Below are 19,127 nucleotides of genomic sequence, written 5' to 3' on the forward strand. Positions count from 1 at the left end.
GGTTAGACTCTTGAGACTCTTAGACTCTAGAGACCTTTTAGACCTGATTAGCTCTTGTGCCCAAAAAACCTTAGAGATTATGAGATCTGAGAAAAACCTAGACCTAGGAAAACCCTAGCTTTAAGACACTTGCAACCCTTAGATCAAGAAATCTATCCAAGCAAGCCAATGCCTAGTCAAAACCTAAAGAGAGACAAAGAGGACGCATGGTATAAACTCAGCTGGTCCTTATACAAGTGAGGCCTCGAAGCCTCGAAAGTCCCGGGCCAATTGGCCCAGTCTGGTACATTTTTACTCTTTCTTGCGTTTCTTCTTATTAAATTAAATTTATTGTTTTTTACATAGAATTTCATATTTCGGATCCATGCTGGCTCTGCTACTGATCTGAGAGCAAATATACTCACTTTTGAGTAGATCTGACCTCGGATCAGAATTTGATTGTCCCACTCTCTATCAAACTTTTTAAAAAAAATCAGTTTGTGGTGTTTAGATTTGAGGGATCTTCCTCTAAAGATCTCTTCGATTTACATCGTAAACAAGATGACTTAAAGAGATGAAGATAAATTAAAACAGATAAAGATGAAAATGTTAAGGCGATCTAAAGATGATATAAAAAGATTGACTTAAATCTAAAAAGACCGAGATGAGTTTAAAAAGATAGAGATGAAAGATAAAGATAAACCTAAAAAGATCGAGATGTGTCTAAAAAGATAGAGATTAATCTAAAAAGAAAAAATTCTAAAAGATAGAGATGATAAAATCTAGCCTACGGAAAGAAGATCTCTTTTTCAAATCTTTTTTTTTCTTTTTTTCTTAATTTTTTTTTTGAAATTTATAGAAGGCAAAGGCAGGGAGACTAAGCATACCAAATCATCAGAAGTGGTGGGAAAATTGACGACAAGCTATTAGAAATTTTTCTCGGCTATTTGTATAGGTGGTTCGTTGCACGACATGAGTGTTAGGCAGTAGTGTATGACACGAGTCATATCGGGCAAAGCAGTCGGCCTCGGATCGAAATTTCGAGGTCTCATGATGTTTTTCGATGTTTTTGTAACCCTTATTAGACTTTTGGCTCTTTGTTTTTCTGAAAACAGGGATTGTAAAATTCTCAAAAAGTGTTTTTTAAATGTAGAAACAACAGATTAGAAGCTCAAGATACCCCACGATGGGCGCCAAACTATTTATGCTTTGATCCGTGACGATCACTGAGATGAGATCTACACAAATCTTAGCAAAACTTAGTTAAATTTGTGAAAGGTAGAGAAAATGGGGTCGCACGAATTATGGGCCTAAGAATGGCACAAATCTATATATCTGATCTTTTCTTAGGTCCACTGGTATTACCACCTTCTAGATCCATGTATTTTACATTAAAGATTCTTTTAAAAATTTACAAATTAAGAAATAATGGGAAAATATAGAAAATAAACTAAACTAGATAGGAAAATTAACTAAGATTGAATATGGAACGGGTGCTTACCTCTGGGAATGCAAAACACAGAGTTTCGGGCTTGGATCACGCTGCTCTTATGATTTGGGCGACCATCTCCTTTTGGATGCCTATACTTGTTGGAGATAGAAAATCTAAGGTTCTTTGACCTAGATTTGGGGTTTCTTAAAGCAGGGGAAAAACTAGAGATTTTTTGGTAGGGTCTTCCTAAGCTTTTCTAAGGGTTTAGGAGGGATTTTACTTAGTTTTTTAAGGATTTTGGGGTTTCTAAGGTTAAATCCAAATTTTAGGATTTATTGTGATTTTTGGGTACTTTTTTGGGATTTTCATAATTTTTTTAGGAATTTTCTAAGGGTTTTCCTATTTTCGAATTTTTTGGGGTTTTTTTTCCCTAATTTGGAGAATTTCTAAGGGATTTCTTATCTCCTTTTTTGGGTTATGGAGGGAGGTATTTATAGGATTCAATTTGTGATTTTTATTGCTTTTTTGGATATTTTTTTCAGATTTATCTTGAATTTTTGCCTTTATCTCATTAAAAGACATACTTTTACCGTACTATCGGGCCAATCTGGGCCCGTCCCGGGCTTTGGTACCCCACGAGACACGCCGCGCATCGAGCGGGCCTACCCGACAATTCCCGGTCGGGCTGGTTAACATGGGCCCATTAAACAGAGATTGAAGTGTCATTTTTTTTTTTAAACCGTAGGTCCGATTTGGATGATTCTTGGACTGTTAGAAAGCTCTTGGGGTCTACTTCAATTTGGGATAGTTTTGTTTGGAACAGTTATATTGGGTCTAGGTTACCTATGATCTACTAGGATTTTTATGGTCCTTCGAGCTTAGAATTGAGGATTCTAGGAGTTCCCTTAGCCAAAATTTCAAGGGTGTCTGCAATCCCTAAGCTTCTCATTAAAAATTCATCTTAAAATCCTTGGAAAACCTTAGGATTTAGAGAGACTAGAAAATCCTAGAAAATTCTAAGGAGAATCTCTAAAAATCCCTTAGAGTAACCTAAACCCTAGCGACCTTAGAATAAACCCTACATCTAGGAAATCCCAATGCTAGGTGAAACCCTATTCATATTCTCTACAATTTCAAAACTCTAATTCCAAAAGCCTTTAAAAATCTTCAAAATCCCTAGGATAAACATGCCTTGGGCATTCTTTAAGAAAAGAGAAGAAGATCAGTGTAAACAACTCGCATTCTAATATAGGCACCAACTCCAATTATTCAGGTGTATTGGCCAAGTAGCCCAAGTAAGTTTGTCTCAGTTTTGTTTTAGTTTTTTTTAATAGGTAAGTCTCTTTTTTTTTTTTTTTAAGTTTAATTTTAGTTTAACTTTACTTTCTGAATTTATTATTGATTTTGTATGATTTCAAGCTAGCTTTGCAGGCAGTTCTTAGAGAGCATTGATATTTCGAGATTTGAATCTTTCTTTGAACCGAACTTGACGGGCCCTAGGATTCTCCATCAAATATAATTTTTAACAGTTTAAAGCATAAATTTGGGCAGGTTTCTTTGAGATCCATTAAGATTTGAATTATGACCACATAGTAGACTAAAACCACAATCTACAAATATGTCGGAAATCCTAAAAAATTTATAAAGACTTAATTTAGGAACCCAACACCGCAAAATAGGTAGATTTCAAACCAAAAAGGGAGAAAATATTTACTGTATGTCAAAAAAAAGGCAAAATCCATCAGAACAACCATAGAAAAGTGAAAATTATTGAGATTTCAACATCACCTAGACCCAAATATACTCAACGACGCATACAGTGTCGCTGATCATCTGATGATTCAAATTAAAAGGCCGAGGAGAACGACGCCTCACCATCTAAGTCTAATTCGGACCCCAAATCTGGGTGTGGGACCTGTGAACCGGGCTGCCAAGTAAGTCTTATTTTCATTCATCTCTTTAATGCCTTAAGTTTGTTTTCTTTTCAAAATCTTTTGAAAAAGGAAAAGTATACAAAACGACGGTTTATTTTTAGCTCAAGGAGGTCACTTATTAGATGTGAAATCACACGATTAAGGATATGTGATTGATTAGGCATAAATCTCAAAATAAAAATTCTCGAACATTGTGATACACCAAACTATCCTAGTATCTACTCTTGATAGACATAGTTTTAACTATAGGAGTGATTTTAAGACCCTAAATTTTTGGATGTTAAATTGAACCCTCTATGTGCCAGAAAAAGATAATGTCTCAATATTGAACTGAGACGTTCAATTTTTGAAAGGCGAGACCTTGGAATAAAAAAAATCTCAAAAATCAAAATTTTTCCTTTCGAAAATAATCATCTAGTTATCATAAGTGGTTCCCAAAATTTCAGACTTAAAAAAACTTCTAAGTTGGCATTTTTTGACTAAGGGAGTAGATGTATAATACATGCTCCTACGGGATTATCATACCCACCAATGTTAAAAAAATCGACTTGACCAAAGTGCACATGACCTGGCCGAGGCGATTTATTCGGGCGAGTCTAAGTAACTTGCCCGAGTTCAGCTCATTTCTTCTTAAACAAAGTGAAGAAAAATAATGGTTATATATACTATAATGCCTCTTTTATCAATAAAGTAAGGAACAATGTGTTGGTTAGTGTGCCTTATGTAAGGGTGCGGTTTTATAGAGCCTAGGCTCTAAACGATCAAATTAGAGCCTACCTTCAAATAGTGTCAATAAATGTGTTTTCAAATTAGAGCCTTCCTTCAAATAGTGTCAATAAATGTGTTTTCAATGCTATACATCTTTGTGATAGCCTTAAAATATATTTTCATTTTTATTTATAAAGTTTAAAGCTTAAAAAATAGTATAGATCGAGCATATCTATGAAAACTTGAAAATCTTGAAAATTGACGGTCCAAAATATATTACAAAATACACTATTTCCTAAACTTGAAATCTTTTTTTTTTATCATGTCCATACATCTTGATGTCGAGATGATTAATTTGAGGATATCTGGGCATCAAAACAACATTTTCTAATAAAATTTTCGAGGTAGGCTCTTATTTGATTGTTTAGAGCCTCGGCTCTATATAAACTTTTCCCTTATGTGAAACGACCTCTTTATGACAGGTTTCAAGCTCAACTCCTCATATTTTTTTTATAACAAACGTTAAATGTGACGGGCGGGATTCTTGGTGTTCAAAAAATTGTGGATTTTGAACACGTGATGGGCTAGAGTATAATCGTTAGAGAGAACCAGTTAACATTTCTAACATAACTTATTTGAATTTGTAGCAATATTATATTTAAAGTTTAAAAATATTATGTACAACTAACTCTCTTAAAACTTGCCTTGCCCATGGGCCGAATCCGAGTTGCCTCGGCCGAGTTTTAGAATGTTGGTACCCACACTTATTTTTTGAATTACATATCCAAGATACTGGTTGGAATGGGGACTTGTGATAAAGGGGATCAAATGCGGCCAAATAGGTTTCCAAACCTCAGATCCCAGAAATCTCAGTTGTGATTGAGAGTGACAAGGATCAAAACTGGGGATTAGCATCGTCATTGTCGAGTTGGATGGTGAAAGAGAGAGTGACACACTTAGTCAATAGCAATGGGGATTAGCATAATCATTGGCGGCATAAGAAAGGGGTTGAGATCGGATGGTAGCATCTCCACACTTAGTCACCACATTGTGATTTTCATTCCAACTACTAACACTACCCCACTAACACATTAAAAAATTTAGCTACTAATATATTTAAAAAACGGATAGAGGTCTATCTTCCCAACTGAATTACCCAAAAAAAAATAAAAAGACAGAACCGCACCCACCAAATAGAACCTTGATCCAGGTGATGTGCCAAGTTCTCTTCATGCCCATCCATCCATCGTATCCCTAAAAGGATGAAGAGAGAGAGTTGGACCCACAGTTGTAAAATTCGCTTCGTAGCCCTTTTTTTTGGTTTGGTGATTCAAAAGAAGACTTCGGAATTTTTTTGCAAAATGTAATATAAATAAAGTATATATTTATATATAATAATAATAAAATTAAAAAATAAATAAAAAATACTAAAAAAAGATGATTTTGTGCCTTGGTCAAAGCTTTGGCCGAAGATTCTGAATTAGACCGAAGCACATAGTTGCATTTAAAAAAGATAATTATGTGCTTAAGCCGTAGAGGGTCGAAACTTTGGCTGAAGAGGCTGAATCAGACCGAAGCGGGCCGAAGCAAGTCAAATCTGGTGCACCTGAGCTTTGCTTCGCTTCGGTTTAGGCTGAAAATCTAAAGACTTCGACTTCAGTACAGCAAATTTGATAACATTGGGACCCACAAGAGAATACCCTTATTTTGGGGTAGGAATCGAACTTGAGATGTAGTATTACTAATGTGACATGCCGATGAAGCCCAAGCCCGAGCAGGAGCCCGAGCCCGAGCCCGAGCCCGAGCCCGAGCCGGAGCCCGAGCCCGAGCCCGAGCCCGAGTCGTATTCCCGCTTGAGACAAGGAGCCATTTGTTATCTATCTCCAGCCGACATTGTAGTCGTTGTTGGTTTTGCTAATCGCCTGATCCTATTCGAAAACCTTTTGTCACTAAAGTCAAGCATGGGACACACGAAACAAACTGTACATAAAATCGTGGGGTCCCACGTCAGTTACGTTGAAACGAGCTGAAAACCGGAGGCACGTCCCGTCCGTTCTTGCCCTTTATTTTAATTTAAGTAATATTTGGTACCTCTCTCTAAAAAAATGAAGTAATTTATTTCTCGATTTCTATTCAGTGGCCTAATAGTTTTCCTTATTTATTCAACAACAGGAGGGCAGGGCACAGAGTCTGCCCACCATTTTTACAGAGTCTCTGAGAAAACAGGGGGAGGCCAAGGAAATAGAACAGGGATTCAATTCAAAGAGTGGAATGGAGCCCTCAATTTCAATCACCCCTTATTTAACACCACTTACCACAGAAGAGCCACCATAGTATATCTCCTCTTCCTCTTCTTCTAGCTATTGGTTTCTGTTTCATCTCAGTAAATATATTACAAGTGAGTTTTGCTTGAATATGAGGATAAGAAACCTGGTAGGCATCATCATCTTCTTTTTCATTTTCCTATTTTCTTTTTGTGTTAATCCCTGCAGTTCCGAACCTGTCGTGACTGTGGATGTACACCGTGCAAAGAATCTCCTTGCCTCCGGCTGGCGTTACTTGGATGTCAGGTACGCTCTCTGTCTCCCTCTCTAAAACTTCCCTGTTTCTCTTGACAAACTCTTGATGTGATTCACCTTTTATTTGTGGTATTCTTCGTGTCGATCGGAAACCGATTGCCGAGGACTTTATTTCTTGTTCTGTCTTCAATCATGTGTTCCACTGTGCTGGTTTTCACTCTTTTGTTTGGCATAATATGAAGTTTGAGTCTTCTTACTTATTTTGGAAAATTTTCTTCGGCTTTTATTTTTGTGGTTTTTTACAGTTTCTCTGTTTTTATGTAAATTTGCAGGACAAAGGAAGAGTTTAGTGAAGGACATTTGGAGAACTCTTTGAATGTTCCTTACTTATTCAATTCCCTACAAGGTGCACACACAAGCCAACCAAAACAATTAGTAAGAGGAAAACATGTCTCTTGCATCTTGATTTCCAAAACTAATGGGGGTGTTTGCTCAGGGAGAGAGAAGAATAAGCAGTTTGTGGAACAGGTAAAAGCACTATGCTGCAAGGATGATGACATAATTGTGGTTAGTACCATTAATCTCTCTCTTCCCCCCCCCCCCCCCCCCCCCCCACCAAAAAAAAAACAAAAACATGTATTTCTCTTGATTTTTGATCATTTTCTTCTATATCTAACTGCATGACCGACTAAAATATACTAGAAATGAGGAAAAAGTTATACAAGGTAGCAACCTTATATTGTAGGACTAATGCACATCTCAAAAATCCAATTGAAAAGGTTGTTTTGACATCAAAGTACCCTACAATTAATCATCTGGACCTAGAGATATATGGATATGAAAAAAAGGATTTCAAGTCTTAAAAATAGTACATTTTATAACACATCTCTAGATGGTCCATTTTTTAAATTTTGAAGTGTTTATAGATCTACTTGATCTACATCATGTTTGGAGCTTTATATTTTATAATTAGATGCAAAAAATAGATTTTTAGTTCATCTTAAGAGTTTTTGACATGGAAAGTGTGTCTTTTAGGAAGATTTAGAGGTGTGCCTTACTGTGATTGTTTAAGGTTCACACTTATACACACCACACCCAAATGACAATTATGGAATGCTAGCACTGCCATTATTCAGATTTCCAAAGTCTTGAATCTTCAAAATTCTATTTTGTCAAACATATTCTTAAGCAATATGTTGTTATAATCCCAATTTTAGTGACTGGAACTACCATTTGTGCCTTATTTGGTGAAGGGATGCCGAAGTGGAGTCAGATCGCTTAGCGCTTCAGAGGATCTCATAAATGCTGTAAGCATAATCACAAAAAGGAGATTTAACACTAATGCTGATGACACTAAGTCCATTAATAACTAATTTACTTGCAATTTGTTAAATTTCAGGGGTTTAAGCATGTGAGGAATATGGGTGGGGGTTACCTGGCTTGGGTGGAGAATGGTTTTCAAGTGAAAAACAAATTCCACTCCGAACTCTAACCACATATGGGATTTGGAATCTAAAGATAGAGAAGTAGAAGATCAAATGCATATCATGCAAATTGCAACTTCTCTAGTATAAGATTACAATAGAAATACTCTTTTAGACTTTTTACTTATGCTCCGATTTCGCATATTTTTCTTGAACGCAACATGGTGGCAGATTGGTTAGCCAAAAATGTGGTCACACTATCAGAGGCTACAATGTTCGACCTCTAGATTATTTACTCGAGGGCTGAATAACGACTTTGATATGTAATTTCTTTTCTTATTAATGAAAAACGCGTAAGGGGCTCCAATCACCATTGATTTACCTAAAAAAAAAAGAATATAATAAAAATAATATATGTTAGTGCCTTGGGTGTAGGCCACACATTAATCATGGGCCACAAAAATTGTTATTGGACAGCCGGAATGATTTGGCTATGCTGAATGGACAGTTGAGATGAATTATGAAAGTCCTTGTCATTTCCGACAATTACTTTGTAGTGGGCATGAGGGCTCATTCCGATAAGGTGCTTCTTATTCCTCTTGTAGTTCATGTTTGGATGTTCCACAAAAGAAAGGAATGGTTGGTTGGAAGAGTAGGTTGGATCACATGTCATGCACAATTTGAGTTTAGGTGATTCAGCGCTCCACACAAATAACTAAAGGGTGCAGTTGGCATATGGATGCATCCGTAGGAGTAGAGGTAAGGTGCACTTTCAAATTCTATCATGGTTTATACTTGGTTAATACTTTTGATGTAAAATGTTGTTAGGATTAACTCAAAATCTATTTTTCATCTATTTATAAAATTGTACATTTCAAAAATGGTTAAAATCAAATAGATCCATAAACATATGGAAATCTTGAAAATGGACGGCGTAGATGATAGTTTTTCAACACTAAAACTACCTTTTCCGATGGATTTTTGATGTGCATTCGCAGTTCTACATTATAAGGTTGCATCCATATATAAACTTTTTCTATAACTAAAAGGAGATACATGCTTTGTTCTCTTGGCCCCATTATTCGGATGAGAAAATGTTTTGAAAAAGGAAAAGTGTTTGATGTGTTGGGGAACTTATTTTTACATTTACCTCCACCGAGGGATAAAACATCCATCTTAAAGATGTATGCTAATGTGTGGTCCCTCCAAAAAAAAGTTAAAACCAATGGTGTATACTTTTTTTTTCATAAAATTATCATTTTCAATTTAAAAATTTGTTTTGTTTTACATATTTATGATCTCTATCTTCGAGATTATATATCCCTTAAAAATTAGGACTAAAATCTATCTCAAAAATGAATTTTTAAGAGGGAACTCCTTTCTACATATGTGTCCAGGGACTCATAGAAACCATGTCCTTCGAAGAATGAGGCAAGAAAATTTTAAAAATGAAAACAAAGATTGCATTGCATCAAATTAGGCCTCGTAAATTCTTTTCGGCTTTCTATGGGTCACGCATTTTTCATGCCCTTATTTCTGAAAGGAAAATTGTTTCATGTAGGCTGGACCGCATTTCTACATATGCAGTCAAGAAAGTGTAAAGCATCCATCTTAAAGATGGATGCAAGTAGCTGTTCCATCTAAAAACAATGGAAACTAACGGTCCAAATGTTTTCTTACTAGAATTATTATTTCTAGTTTTTAAAATTTATTTATTTTTTCATATTCATGATCTCCATGTTAGGGATTACATGTCCTTACAATTTTAACCTTAAAATCCATCTCAAAAATAGATTTATTAAGAGGACTGCATTTCTACATATGCAGGCTTGACCGCATAGAAACCAAGTCCTTTATGAAAAGCAAATTCGCATAAGTGACTAAAGCAAAGCATTAAACCGCTAAAGACTAGGTCATCATAGCCAAAAGGATAATCTACAGGTGTACTACTTATCTCTTGGAGGGCATGGAATCCATGCAACCTGATGCTTCAAGGGTTTTCAAAATGATTTAAATTGAAATTGGGACTATTCGAGAGCTATAATTCTATTTTGTTTTTTATTTTTTATTTTTTTTAAGGTTTCTACGAGAAAATTGGGGTGTCCATACATCTTTATATGCCTACTCAATAAAAATAAGAAAAATATTTCAAATAAAATAAATTAACCGAAACATTCTTGAATATTTCACTAGTATTTATGCCAAATTTTTTTTTGGCTATTGTTATTTTTAATGAGTGTGCCTTGTAAAAATGAATGTATGCCCCAATTTAATGTGAATTGAATTTGTAAAATAAGCAAAACAAAAAATAAAATTAGCTTGTGGCCTCAGATCAGCCTAGATTAAATATATATAGTGAAACCTCCACATGTTGGATTAGAGACGGTTGTCCTACTATGAGAACTATTCTCCCAACAATGAAGAAATTGCTTATTTAGGAGGTGCTGACTGTGGTGGAGTAAAGAGGACGAAATGCTCAGCGGAAAGAGCTCCGAGGTTCAGTCTGCTCCACGTAACAACGAGCAAAGCAAGTGGTACCAGCGAGTTCCTTTTGTGTACAATAGAGCAAGCGATGAGCAAGTCAATGGTAGCAGCCCCCAAGGAGCGGGCGTTGTGATGCATAGGCCGCAGATCCAAACGCTCCAAGGCTTAATTTTTTACCTGATGTTTTGCCTCGGATTCATATTGGTATTTCCCGATTTGCTAAACGCTCCAAGGCTTAATTTTTTACCTGATGTTTTGCCTATGATTCATATTGGTATTTCCCGATTTGCTAACCATAGTCGCACAAATACGTTATATAATAAATTGAAGATCTCTTATTGTATAAAAGGAATTCTTTTAGAATAGTATCTTTAAAATCTGTAGTATGGGCGTCTCCTATTAGGCGTTTCCTATGTACTGTTATCAAGTCACATAGCTTTTGGCTTGCACCATTTGATAGCATGTGCACATTTCGACATATAGTGCATGTGTTCATATTTTGACATATGGTGACACTTTGAAAAATTAAATGAGTCACTTAGGAGTCCTCGAGTCTTGACCATCATGGACTCGACCCCAAAGTTTAAGCACTACTCTCACCACTTGTTAGGCAACATCAAATGAGGAACTATATTATATTTTAGAGAAAACATTATTCAAAAGAAGCAATGACACAAATGTGTCTAGCCATAAGCCAACATACTACACCTACGTCGCCGTCCATGTAACATTGCTCCTATTTCATTTGCTGGATGCTTAAATGATGTTGGTACTTCTGTAACTTTTAGGAGCTTTGTTTGGTATACCTAAGCTCTGCCATCTCTGGAAATTTTTTTTTCATGTTCATCTGGTTTTACTTCAGGTTTAAAGTAAGTTTTGTGCCATGCGAAAATTTTATCAGCAATCATCAATCTGCCGCTTCAATTTGAACTTTTTTCACTTCTGCATGGTATTTATTGCCAAATCATGTGTCAAAAAGTTTAATATGGTATCAATACTCTTTTTTAACCCTTCCAACATGTATTGAGAGGTTCAGTTATTTATTTATTTATCCTCAGCTGTTCATTCATTTTAAAGAATCAAAGAGAGAAGAGGGCACCCAATTTGAAATGCATGGGTAACAGCACAAACTAAGTTTCCGAGCCACAGTGTTGCTAATACAAATTACTCTTCCATACTTGGGTTTTGGATGGGTTCAAGAAGGAATCAGTAACAAATTAACTGCTTGAATTTCTTTCTTAATTTCAAGAAAACTGAAAAATATCTATGGCCAAAAGCATAAAAAGACATGCATATATATATATATATATATGCTGAACATCCAAGAGTGCCACAGTTTCAAAAATTGGAGGAAATTGTCCATGTCCAGACCAACCAAAACAGCACAATGTACTGTAAGCAACATGATAATGTATCAAAACCCATATGGGAGATTCAGCACCATCTCCATAAATTTACAGAAAATTGGGTTCATCTTTGTTTTGGTTATCCAAGATTGGAGATCCAAACAAGAACCAACATCAAGACAACTAGCTCAATAATGGAAGATGAAGCCTCTCTCGAGTCCCATTTTTGTTGTTAGAGTTAGTTGAACTTTTATGTATTTCATCCTTGTGTCCAAACAAGGCTTTCCCGCCATCCTTCTCTCACTTTTTACTTCTATTGTGTAGACACCCCCCTCTAAATTCTCGCTAAGCGGTTGATCTCTCTTTGAGATCGGCGCAAATCAGAACGTAGCATATTGATACGTAATTCCCGGAATGTAGTAATCACAGTGGTTTTCAGTATGCAGATAAAAATTGTCTTCTAAACATGTCCTATTGTTCGGAGAATATGTAACTCATCTCCTTCCTCCTCTCCATAACTGTCATAAAGATGAGGCTCAGAAAAAACTGAAGATTGAGACAATGTATCACCTGGATGGTGATTGAAAATACCATCCTCTCTCATGGAGGCATATTGTACTCGCATGCTTAAATTCTCATCCAACGAAATCGGGTCGATCCCATCTTCCCCATCTGCCATTGAATCCAGAGATGTTGTTGATGTTGCACTTCTAAGGTTGGCATGCAAAGAGCCATGTTTCGACCTTTCCTTAACTCTCTTACACCAACCGTGAAGTGATTCTCTAACGTCCTCTGCGATCAATGCCTTCTTGAACCGAGACCCCATCTGAGGCACAAAAACAAATACCTCAGTGCAAAGGAGACGCTCAAAATTAGTTGTGTATTTTTTTGCAAATGGCCACAATGTTCTGATATGGGTAGTGCTCTACAAACTGCTCAATAGATGATCTCCGTTTTTCTACTGACAAAAGGGTCTCTAATTGACCCTTAATTTCTTAATGTCATTAGTTGATGATTATGAGGGTTAAGGGTGGACTCTTTCTTCATGGGATTCGTAAATGTGTATTAAATGAATATGGTTGGGGATCAAATGAATATGGTTGAAGGAACCTTTGGTTTTGTAGACTACCATGTGCACAAGAGCCTGATTTACAACCTAAATGCTAAATGCCACCAAGAATTAGATAAAAACCTGCAGATTCAGAAGGTTTTGAGAATGAAAAAGAACTCTCCAGAGAATCCAAAAAGCACATCCTTTCTCTTCAGAAACCACAGCTAGCCACCTTACCTAATGAAATCAATGCAAGAGAAGAACATCCAAGAGAACTTAATTCAGCAGTGTCACCCTAGCACTTAGTTTTGCTCATCTTTCAGAGCTGAACATATTCCTACATTTCAATGATTTCGACACCTCAAATATATAACTCCAGATTTGATTTTAGATAATTTTTTGTGTTATTAATGCTAAAATAATGTGATATATATATATGGGTGTAGTTTATCTAGAGCCGAGGCTCCAAACAATCAAAGTAAATGCACCTTCAAATAGTGTTGAGAAATGTGGTTTCAATATTGGAAATCTTTGTGATAGCCATAAAATATATTTTTATTTTTAATTATAAAATTTAAAACTTCAAAAATAGTATAGATCGAGCAGATCTTTGAAAGCTTGAAAATTGACATTCTAAACATGTTACAAGAAGTACTATTTCCAAAACTTGAAATCCATTTTTTTCTCATGTCCATGCATCTTGATGTCAAGATGATCAATTTGGGAACATTTGGGCATCAAACGACCTCTTTTAGTGGAGTGTTTTGAGGTAGGCTCTAACTTGATTGTTTAGAGCCTCAGCTTTATATAAATTTTTCCATATATATATATGGAAAAGTCTTCCCAACGCCTACAGGTGGAAATGAATAGTGATTTCGCCTACCCTCATCACCATCCAAAGATCATCACACGGTCACAATTGTCCGGTAGTGTTTCATATTTCATTTGTTTTTTCTACAAATCGAAATGATCTGAAATTTGAAGCGTGTGTACATCTTAGTGAGAAGCACCTAATAAAAATATAAAAAAAATAATTCGAGAAAAAAAAATTGACCAAAATACCCCTGAAACTTTTCGGAGGTATTTTGGTCAATTTATTTCATGTAAAATAATTTTTTTGATATTTTTCGTAGATTCGCCTATTTTTGCTAAACATATGCTCTAAATTCCAGATCATTCCGATTTGTAGAAAACACATGAAAAATAAAACATTACCGGACAATCGTGACTGTGCGATGAACTTTGGATGGTGAAGAGGGTAGGCGAAATCATTGTTCATTTTCGCTTATAGGAGTTTTGTACTATCTTCATATATATATGGAAAAGTCTTCCCAACGTCTATAAGAGAAAATGAACAATGATTTTCCCTACCCTCATCACCGTCCAAAGTTCATCGCACGGTCATGATTGTTCGATAGTGTTTCATTTTTTAGTTTCTTTCTACAAATCAGAATGATCTGAAATTTGGAACGTGTATACATCTTAGTGAGGCGCACCTAATAAAAATATACAAAAAAATAATTCGTAAAAGAATTGATCAAAATACCCCCTAAATATTTTGGGGGTATTTTGGTTAATTTTTTTCATGTAAAATATTTTTTTGATATTTTCGTAGATTCGCCTATTTTTTATGAACACACCCTCCAAATTTCAAGTCATTCCAATTTGTAGAAAAAAAATGAAATACTACTGGACAATCGTGACCTTATATATATATATATATATGGGTGCGGTTTGTATAGCGCCTAGGCTCTAAACAATCAAATTAGAGCCTACTTTCAAATAGTATCGAGAAATGTAGTTTCAATACTGAAAATCTTTGTGATAGCCTTAAAATATATTTTAATCTTTATTTATAAGATTTAAAGCTTCAAAAATAGTGTAGATCGACATATCTATGAAAACTTCAAAATCTTGAAAATTGACGGTCTAAAAATGCGTTACAAAATACATTATTTCTCAAACTTGAAATCCATTTTTTTCTCATGCCCATGCATCTTGATGTCAAGATGATCAATTTGAGGATATTTGGGTATAAAAACAACATCTTCTAGTAATTGAGGTAGGCTCAAATTTGATTGTTTAGAGCCTCGACTCTATATAAACTTTTCCCTATATATATATATATATATATATATATATATATATATATATATATATATAGGGTATGGTTTTTATAAAGTTGCAACCTTAAATAATCCAATTAAGACACACCTCCAAAATGGAAAATCGAATAGATCTATAAGCATATGAAAATCTTGAAAATGGACGGTCTAGATAATGTGTTGCAAGATGCTCTATTTTTGGGACTCGTAATCTTTTTTTTTTTTTCATATTCATACACCTCGATGTTGAGATGATCAATTAGAGGGTTTTTCAACATTGAAACAACATTCTTCAATGGATTTTTTAGGTGTATCTGTAATTCTACATTTTAAGGTTGCAACCTTATATAAACTTTTCCCATATATATATATATATATATATGGGGGTAATGATATCAACATACGTTGTTTGGTGCTTGCATTATTACAATGTTTATGCTTGAAGGGATTAAACTTTTTACTACTTTGTCAAATTCAGAACCTTCATGACAAATCTATTGTCTAGCCACGGTGAAATGTTCAACAAAGAGTCAACAACATGTCGTATCTATGGATAATTCTATGAATCATCATTCATATCCATTCATTCTGGACTTGTCCAAAATATTATTTTCATTTTTGAAACGATATATATAAATATATATATATATATATATATATATATATATATATATATATGGGAAAGGATTTTTTCTTTTGAATCTTAGCCCGATCCAATGGTCACAACTTCATTATGTATTTGAATTTTAATTTTTTCTACCAATCCAAATCACTTGAAATTTTGAACGTTTAATCTTCAAAAATAGGATAATGTATTAAAAATAAGAAAACAATTCGCACAATATAAATTGACCAAAATACCTTTAAAAATTTTCGAGGGTATTTTGGTCAATTTATATTGCGCAAATGTTTTTATATATTTTTTTAGGTGCGCCTTGATGAGTAGAATATACGCCTAAAATTCCAAGCGATTTGGATTTTTAAAAAAAAATGAAAATTTAAATACGAAATAAGGTTGTGACAGTCAGATCGTCCCATATTCAATCTGGGCCGTTGGTTGACACTGTAGCCGTCAGCCCGTGGGCTAACAGAATCCATTATATCTATATATACAAAAAATGCTGAGATTAACCGACTAGCTCATACCAGCATATGTGTTCATATGAGCCCAAAGACCCAGATTGAATATGGGCCGATTTGATGGTCACAACCTCAATTTGTATTTGAATTTTAATTTTTTTTTATACAAGTCCAAATAGTTTGAAATTTAGACATGTATTCTTCTCAACAATGCGCACCTAATAAAAATATAATAAAAAAAATTCATAAAATATAAATTAACCAAAATACCCCTGAAATGTTTCGAGGGTAATTTGGTCTATTTATGTTGCATCAAATATTTGTTGACATTTTTATTGGATTTTTTTATTTTTAAAAAACACGCCTAAAATATCAACCGCACCTAAAATATCAACCGATTTGGATTTATAGAAAAAACATTAAAATTCAAAGACGAAATACAATCGTGATCATTAGATCGGCCCAGATTGAATCTGGGCCATCAGGCTCATATGTAGCTGTAGGCTATTGGGCCTACGCCATCACTTCCCATATATATATATATATATATATATATATATATATATATATATATATATATATATATATATATATATATATGGAAGCATCTACACAATGCCTATGGGCAAGATGTTACAGTGATCTCGCCTATAGTACCATTGCCGTCCATTTTTTTTCTGGCGGTGAGGATTTTTTACGGACATGCTATGTCTGTGGCGATCGAAAAATCCACAGAAATCGCCACAGACCATGCGCCGTCGGTTGCGCCTCCGTTGAATAAACCGTCATAGACATCGCAAGTCTGTGATGGTGGCAAATACTATTCATTTTTGCCTATAGGTGTTTTTAAGCTTTTTCTTATATATGTTAGGTTTTGTTAAGTTACACCACTTGGTGGTGTATACCCTTAAAGTCCTCAACATTTTTGGATACTTAAAAACCCTTGAATCGTAATACAAAAATTTTCAAGTAGGGGCATTTTTTATCATTTAGAAGGGTAGAATAAATATTTTTATAAAAAAATAATGCCATTCTATTAGTAGTTCAAAAACAATTAATGCATCTTGCAAGTGATGTCACACACCATGTTGATGATGTCATTGTTCACTATTGTTAATAAATGCTTTTGTTTATATTAGAAGTTTCTACTTTATCTTTTATTAATTACTTAAAATACCCCTAGACAAAAAGTTACTACACTATAGGATAAGGGTATCTAAGTGTCCAAAAATGTTGAGGACTTTAAGGATATACACTACCAAGTGGTGTAGCCTAACACACACACACACACACACACACACACATATATATATATATCTATATATCGGAACTTGGGCTTCACACATGGGACTTTGGCTTCATGCATGGGAACTTGGGTGCAAGAAGTTGCATGCAAGTATGGGAAATAGGGCACATGGGTAATCTAGTTAATTTCACATTTTATTAGGGGTGTTTTGGTCATTTTCTAGTTCCAGATATGTATGGACATTGTTGTAACAGTTAGCTACTTTTGTTGCTAACTTGATAATGGAAATCTTTTTCCTCCTCCTTGGTGTAGAGAGAGATTGCGAGAGAATTCCCATTCTTGTGGACCTCAGGTAGCTATAGTTGGAAGGCCATCCTTGTCTACTATGAGTACCTTGACTGGTAAGAGTTAGAACTGAAATTCTCTTCCTCTTCATTCCCTTGATCGAGATGAAGGAAGCTGGATCATTGTTGCACCATCGGCGTCAAATCTTTACTTTTTGGTGCCGGTTTTGCACCACTTGGTATCAAAGCCAAGATTGGTCGGGCTTGGTCCATTGTGATGGCTGCATGAAGTAGGAGTCGTGGTCGAAGAAATATAGGTTGTGAACTCGATAGATTGGCGAAGACTCTGCACATTCTATAACGGAATCGATCTATATACTTTGCAAGATAGAAATCAGCTGAATATGAGAAGATCCCTGGTTATAGATTCCATCCATGAGAGCTTGTTTCGGAAGCACCCTGAGTCGGAGATGGACACGACTTCACTTAGCTCAGAATTGGAAGTCAACATGTTAGTATACAAAGGCATCAGTGAAGGCATGAGTCTGATGGTGATGCAAGTGTCCAAACCGGAAGGAGTAGGCATGAAGATTCTTTGAATGGAAGGATTGTCGGATTCAAAGAAAGTAAAATTAGATGTAATTAAGCTTCGGGGATGTGCATCTATATGTTTGGAGGTATTTTGCCACAAAAAATAAAAATAATATATATCTATATAGATATATATATATATATATATATATATATATATCACCAAGCTCAAGAAGAGGCAATGTCTCGCCAAAACAATTCCCAGCATGATGACTACCAAAATACCCAAAGAACCACTGGAAGTGGCTACAATGGGTAAAAATCAGTATCATGATAAATAAATAGATGAAAGGTCTCTTTTATATAATTAAATAAAGCTCCCTGCCATTTTGGCAGGGAGTCCGGAGTTGGTGGACATCTATATGGGCCGAATGTGATTCGAAGCCAACAACAATGTCTTGCAAAAAAGTCCAAGCAACGGAAGCTTTTGCAAATAGTCGGGGGACCATATCTCCCAATTCCTACAGCCAAAGGAGCCCAAATTTTAGTATGTTGTTCCTGGCAATATGAGCTTTTCATCCATATATGGAACGATAGATTCCTCCACTCGAATTAAGGTCGAATCGAGCAAAAAATGTTGGATGTTTGCAACAGGTGATGTGTATCAGTCCCCATGACACTCTTGGAGCAATATCTCACAATCCGTATGGCGTATCGAGCCAAAATTTTGCATGAAGCTTTTTTACTCAGAGACAAATACATCTACATTTGGAAATACATAATCAAAATCTAATTAAGGGGGTAAATCCTAGTGAGAAGACGTTTAAATTTATGAGTATGCAGTTTCCAAAAATAAAAAGAAATAAAGAGTCATATCTCTCCAATCTGGCATCATCTTGAGCCGAAATTTTTACCAAACATCAGTCTCAGCATTCTCTATAATAATCTACTAATCGATCGTCAAATAATGACCGAATTCAAGCGCAAAGATCAGCATCATCATT

The 19,127-nt window shown here is 35.2% G+C and overlaps 2 protein-coding genes and 1 long non-coding RNA gene across 11 annotated transcripts in view; 2 read left to right on the forward strand and 1 right to left on the reverse strand.

Annotated features, from left to right (window-relative positions):
• Positions 1–6,245: 6,245 nt before the first annotated feature.
• On the forward strand, positions 6,246–8,366 carry LOC18436460 (thiosulfate sulfurtransferase 18). Of its 4 annotated transcripts, none has more exons than XM_011625908.3 (6): positions 6,246–6,386; positions 6,546–6,623; positions 6,905–6,978; positions 7,069–7,139; positions 7,826–7,879; positions 7,972–8,366. In XM_011625908.3, exons 1-6 carry the CDS (start codon positions 6,325–6,327, stop codon positions 8,062–8,064), a joined length of 432 nt encoding a protein of 143 aa, XP_011624210.1. In that variant the 5' UTR covers positions 6,246–6,324; the 3' UTR covers positions 8,065–8,366. The 4 variants fall into 4 exon arrangements, with proteins under 4 accessions (XP_011624210.1, XP_020524221.1, XP_011624209.1 ...); XM_020668562.2 differs by having other exon boundaries at positions 7,069–7,100; XM_011625907.3 differs by having other exon boundaries at positions 6,905–7,139.
• Positions 8,367–10,444: 2,078 nt separating this feature from the next.
• Positions 10,445–19,127, forward strand: part of LOC148780455 (uncharacterized) — a 52,092-nt gene continuing 43,409 nt past the window's right edge. Inside the window, exon 1 of the long non-coding RNA XR_016040039.1 lies at positions 10,445–10,684. This is a non-coding gene — a long non-coding RNA (uncharacterized LOC148780455). The remainder of the gene's footprint in view (positions 10,685–19,127) is intronic.
• LOC18436461 (MLO-like protein 4) overlaps positions 11,703–19,127 on the reverse strand; it is a 54,159-nt gene continuing 46,734 nt past the window's right edge. For 3 of the 6 annotated variants that reach the window (XR_016040038.1, XM_020668559.2, XM_088845823.1), the window contains 2 exons: positions 13,019–13,114; positions 11,703–12,652 (listed from right to left, as the gene is read on the reverse strand). Coding sequence is in view for 4 of the 6 variants with exons in the window: in XM_020668559.2 (XP_020524218.1) it covers positions 12,287–12,652; positions 13,019–13,114 (462 nt within the window). In the remaining 2 variants the exon portion in view is untranslated. The remainder of the gene's footprint in view (positions 12,653–13,018; positions 13,115–19,127) is intronic. The other 3 variants (XR_016040037.1, XM_006846481.4, XM_088845824.1) reach the window with 1 other exon arrangement.

The sequence above is a fragment of the Amborella trichopoda genome, chromosome 9, assembly GCF_054954075.1.
Source record: "Amborella trichopoda isolate Santa Cruz 75 chromosome 9, AtrichopodaSantaCruz75HAP2 v2.0, whole genome shotgun sequence".
NCBI lineage: Eukaryota > Viridiplantae > Streptophyta > Magnoliopsida > Amborellales > Amborellaceae > Amborella > Amborella trichopoda.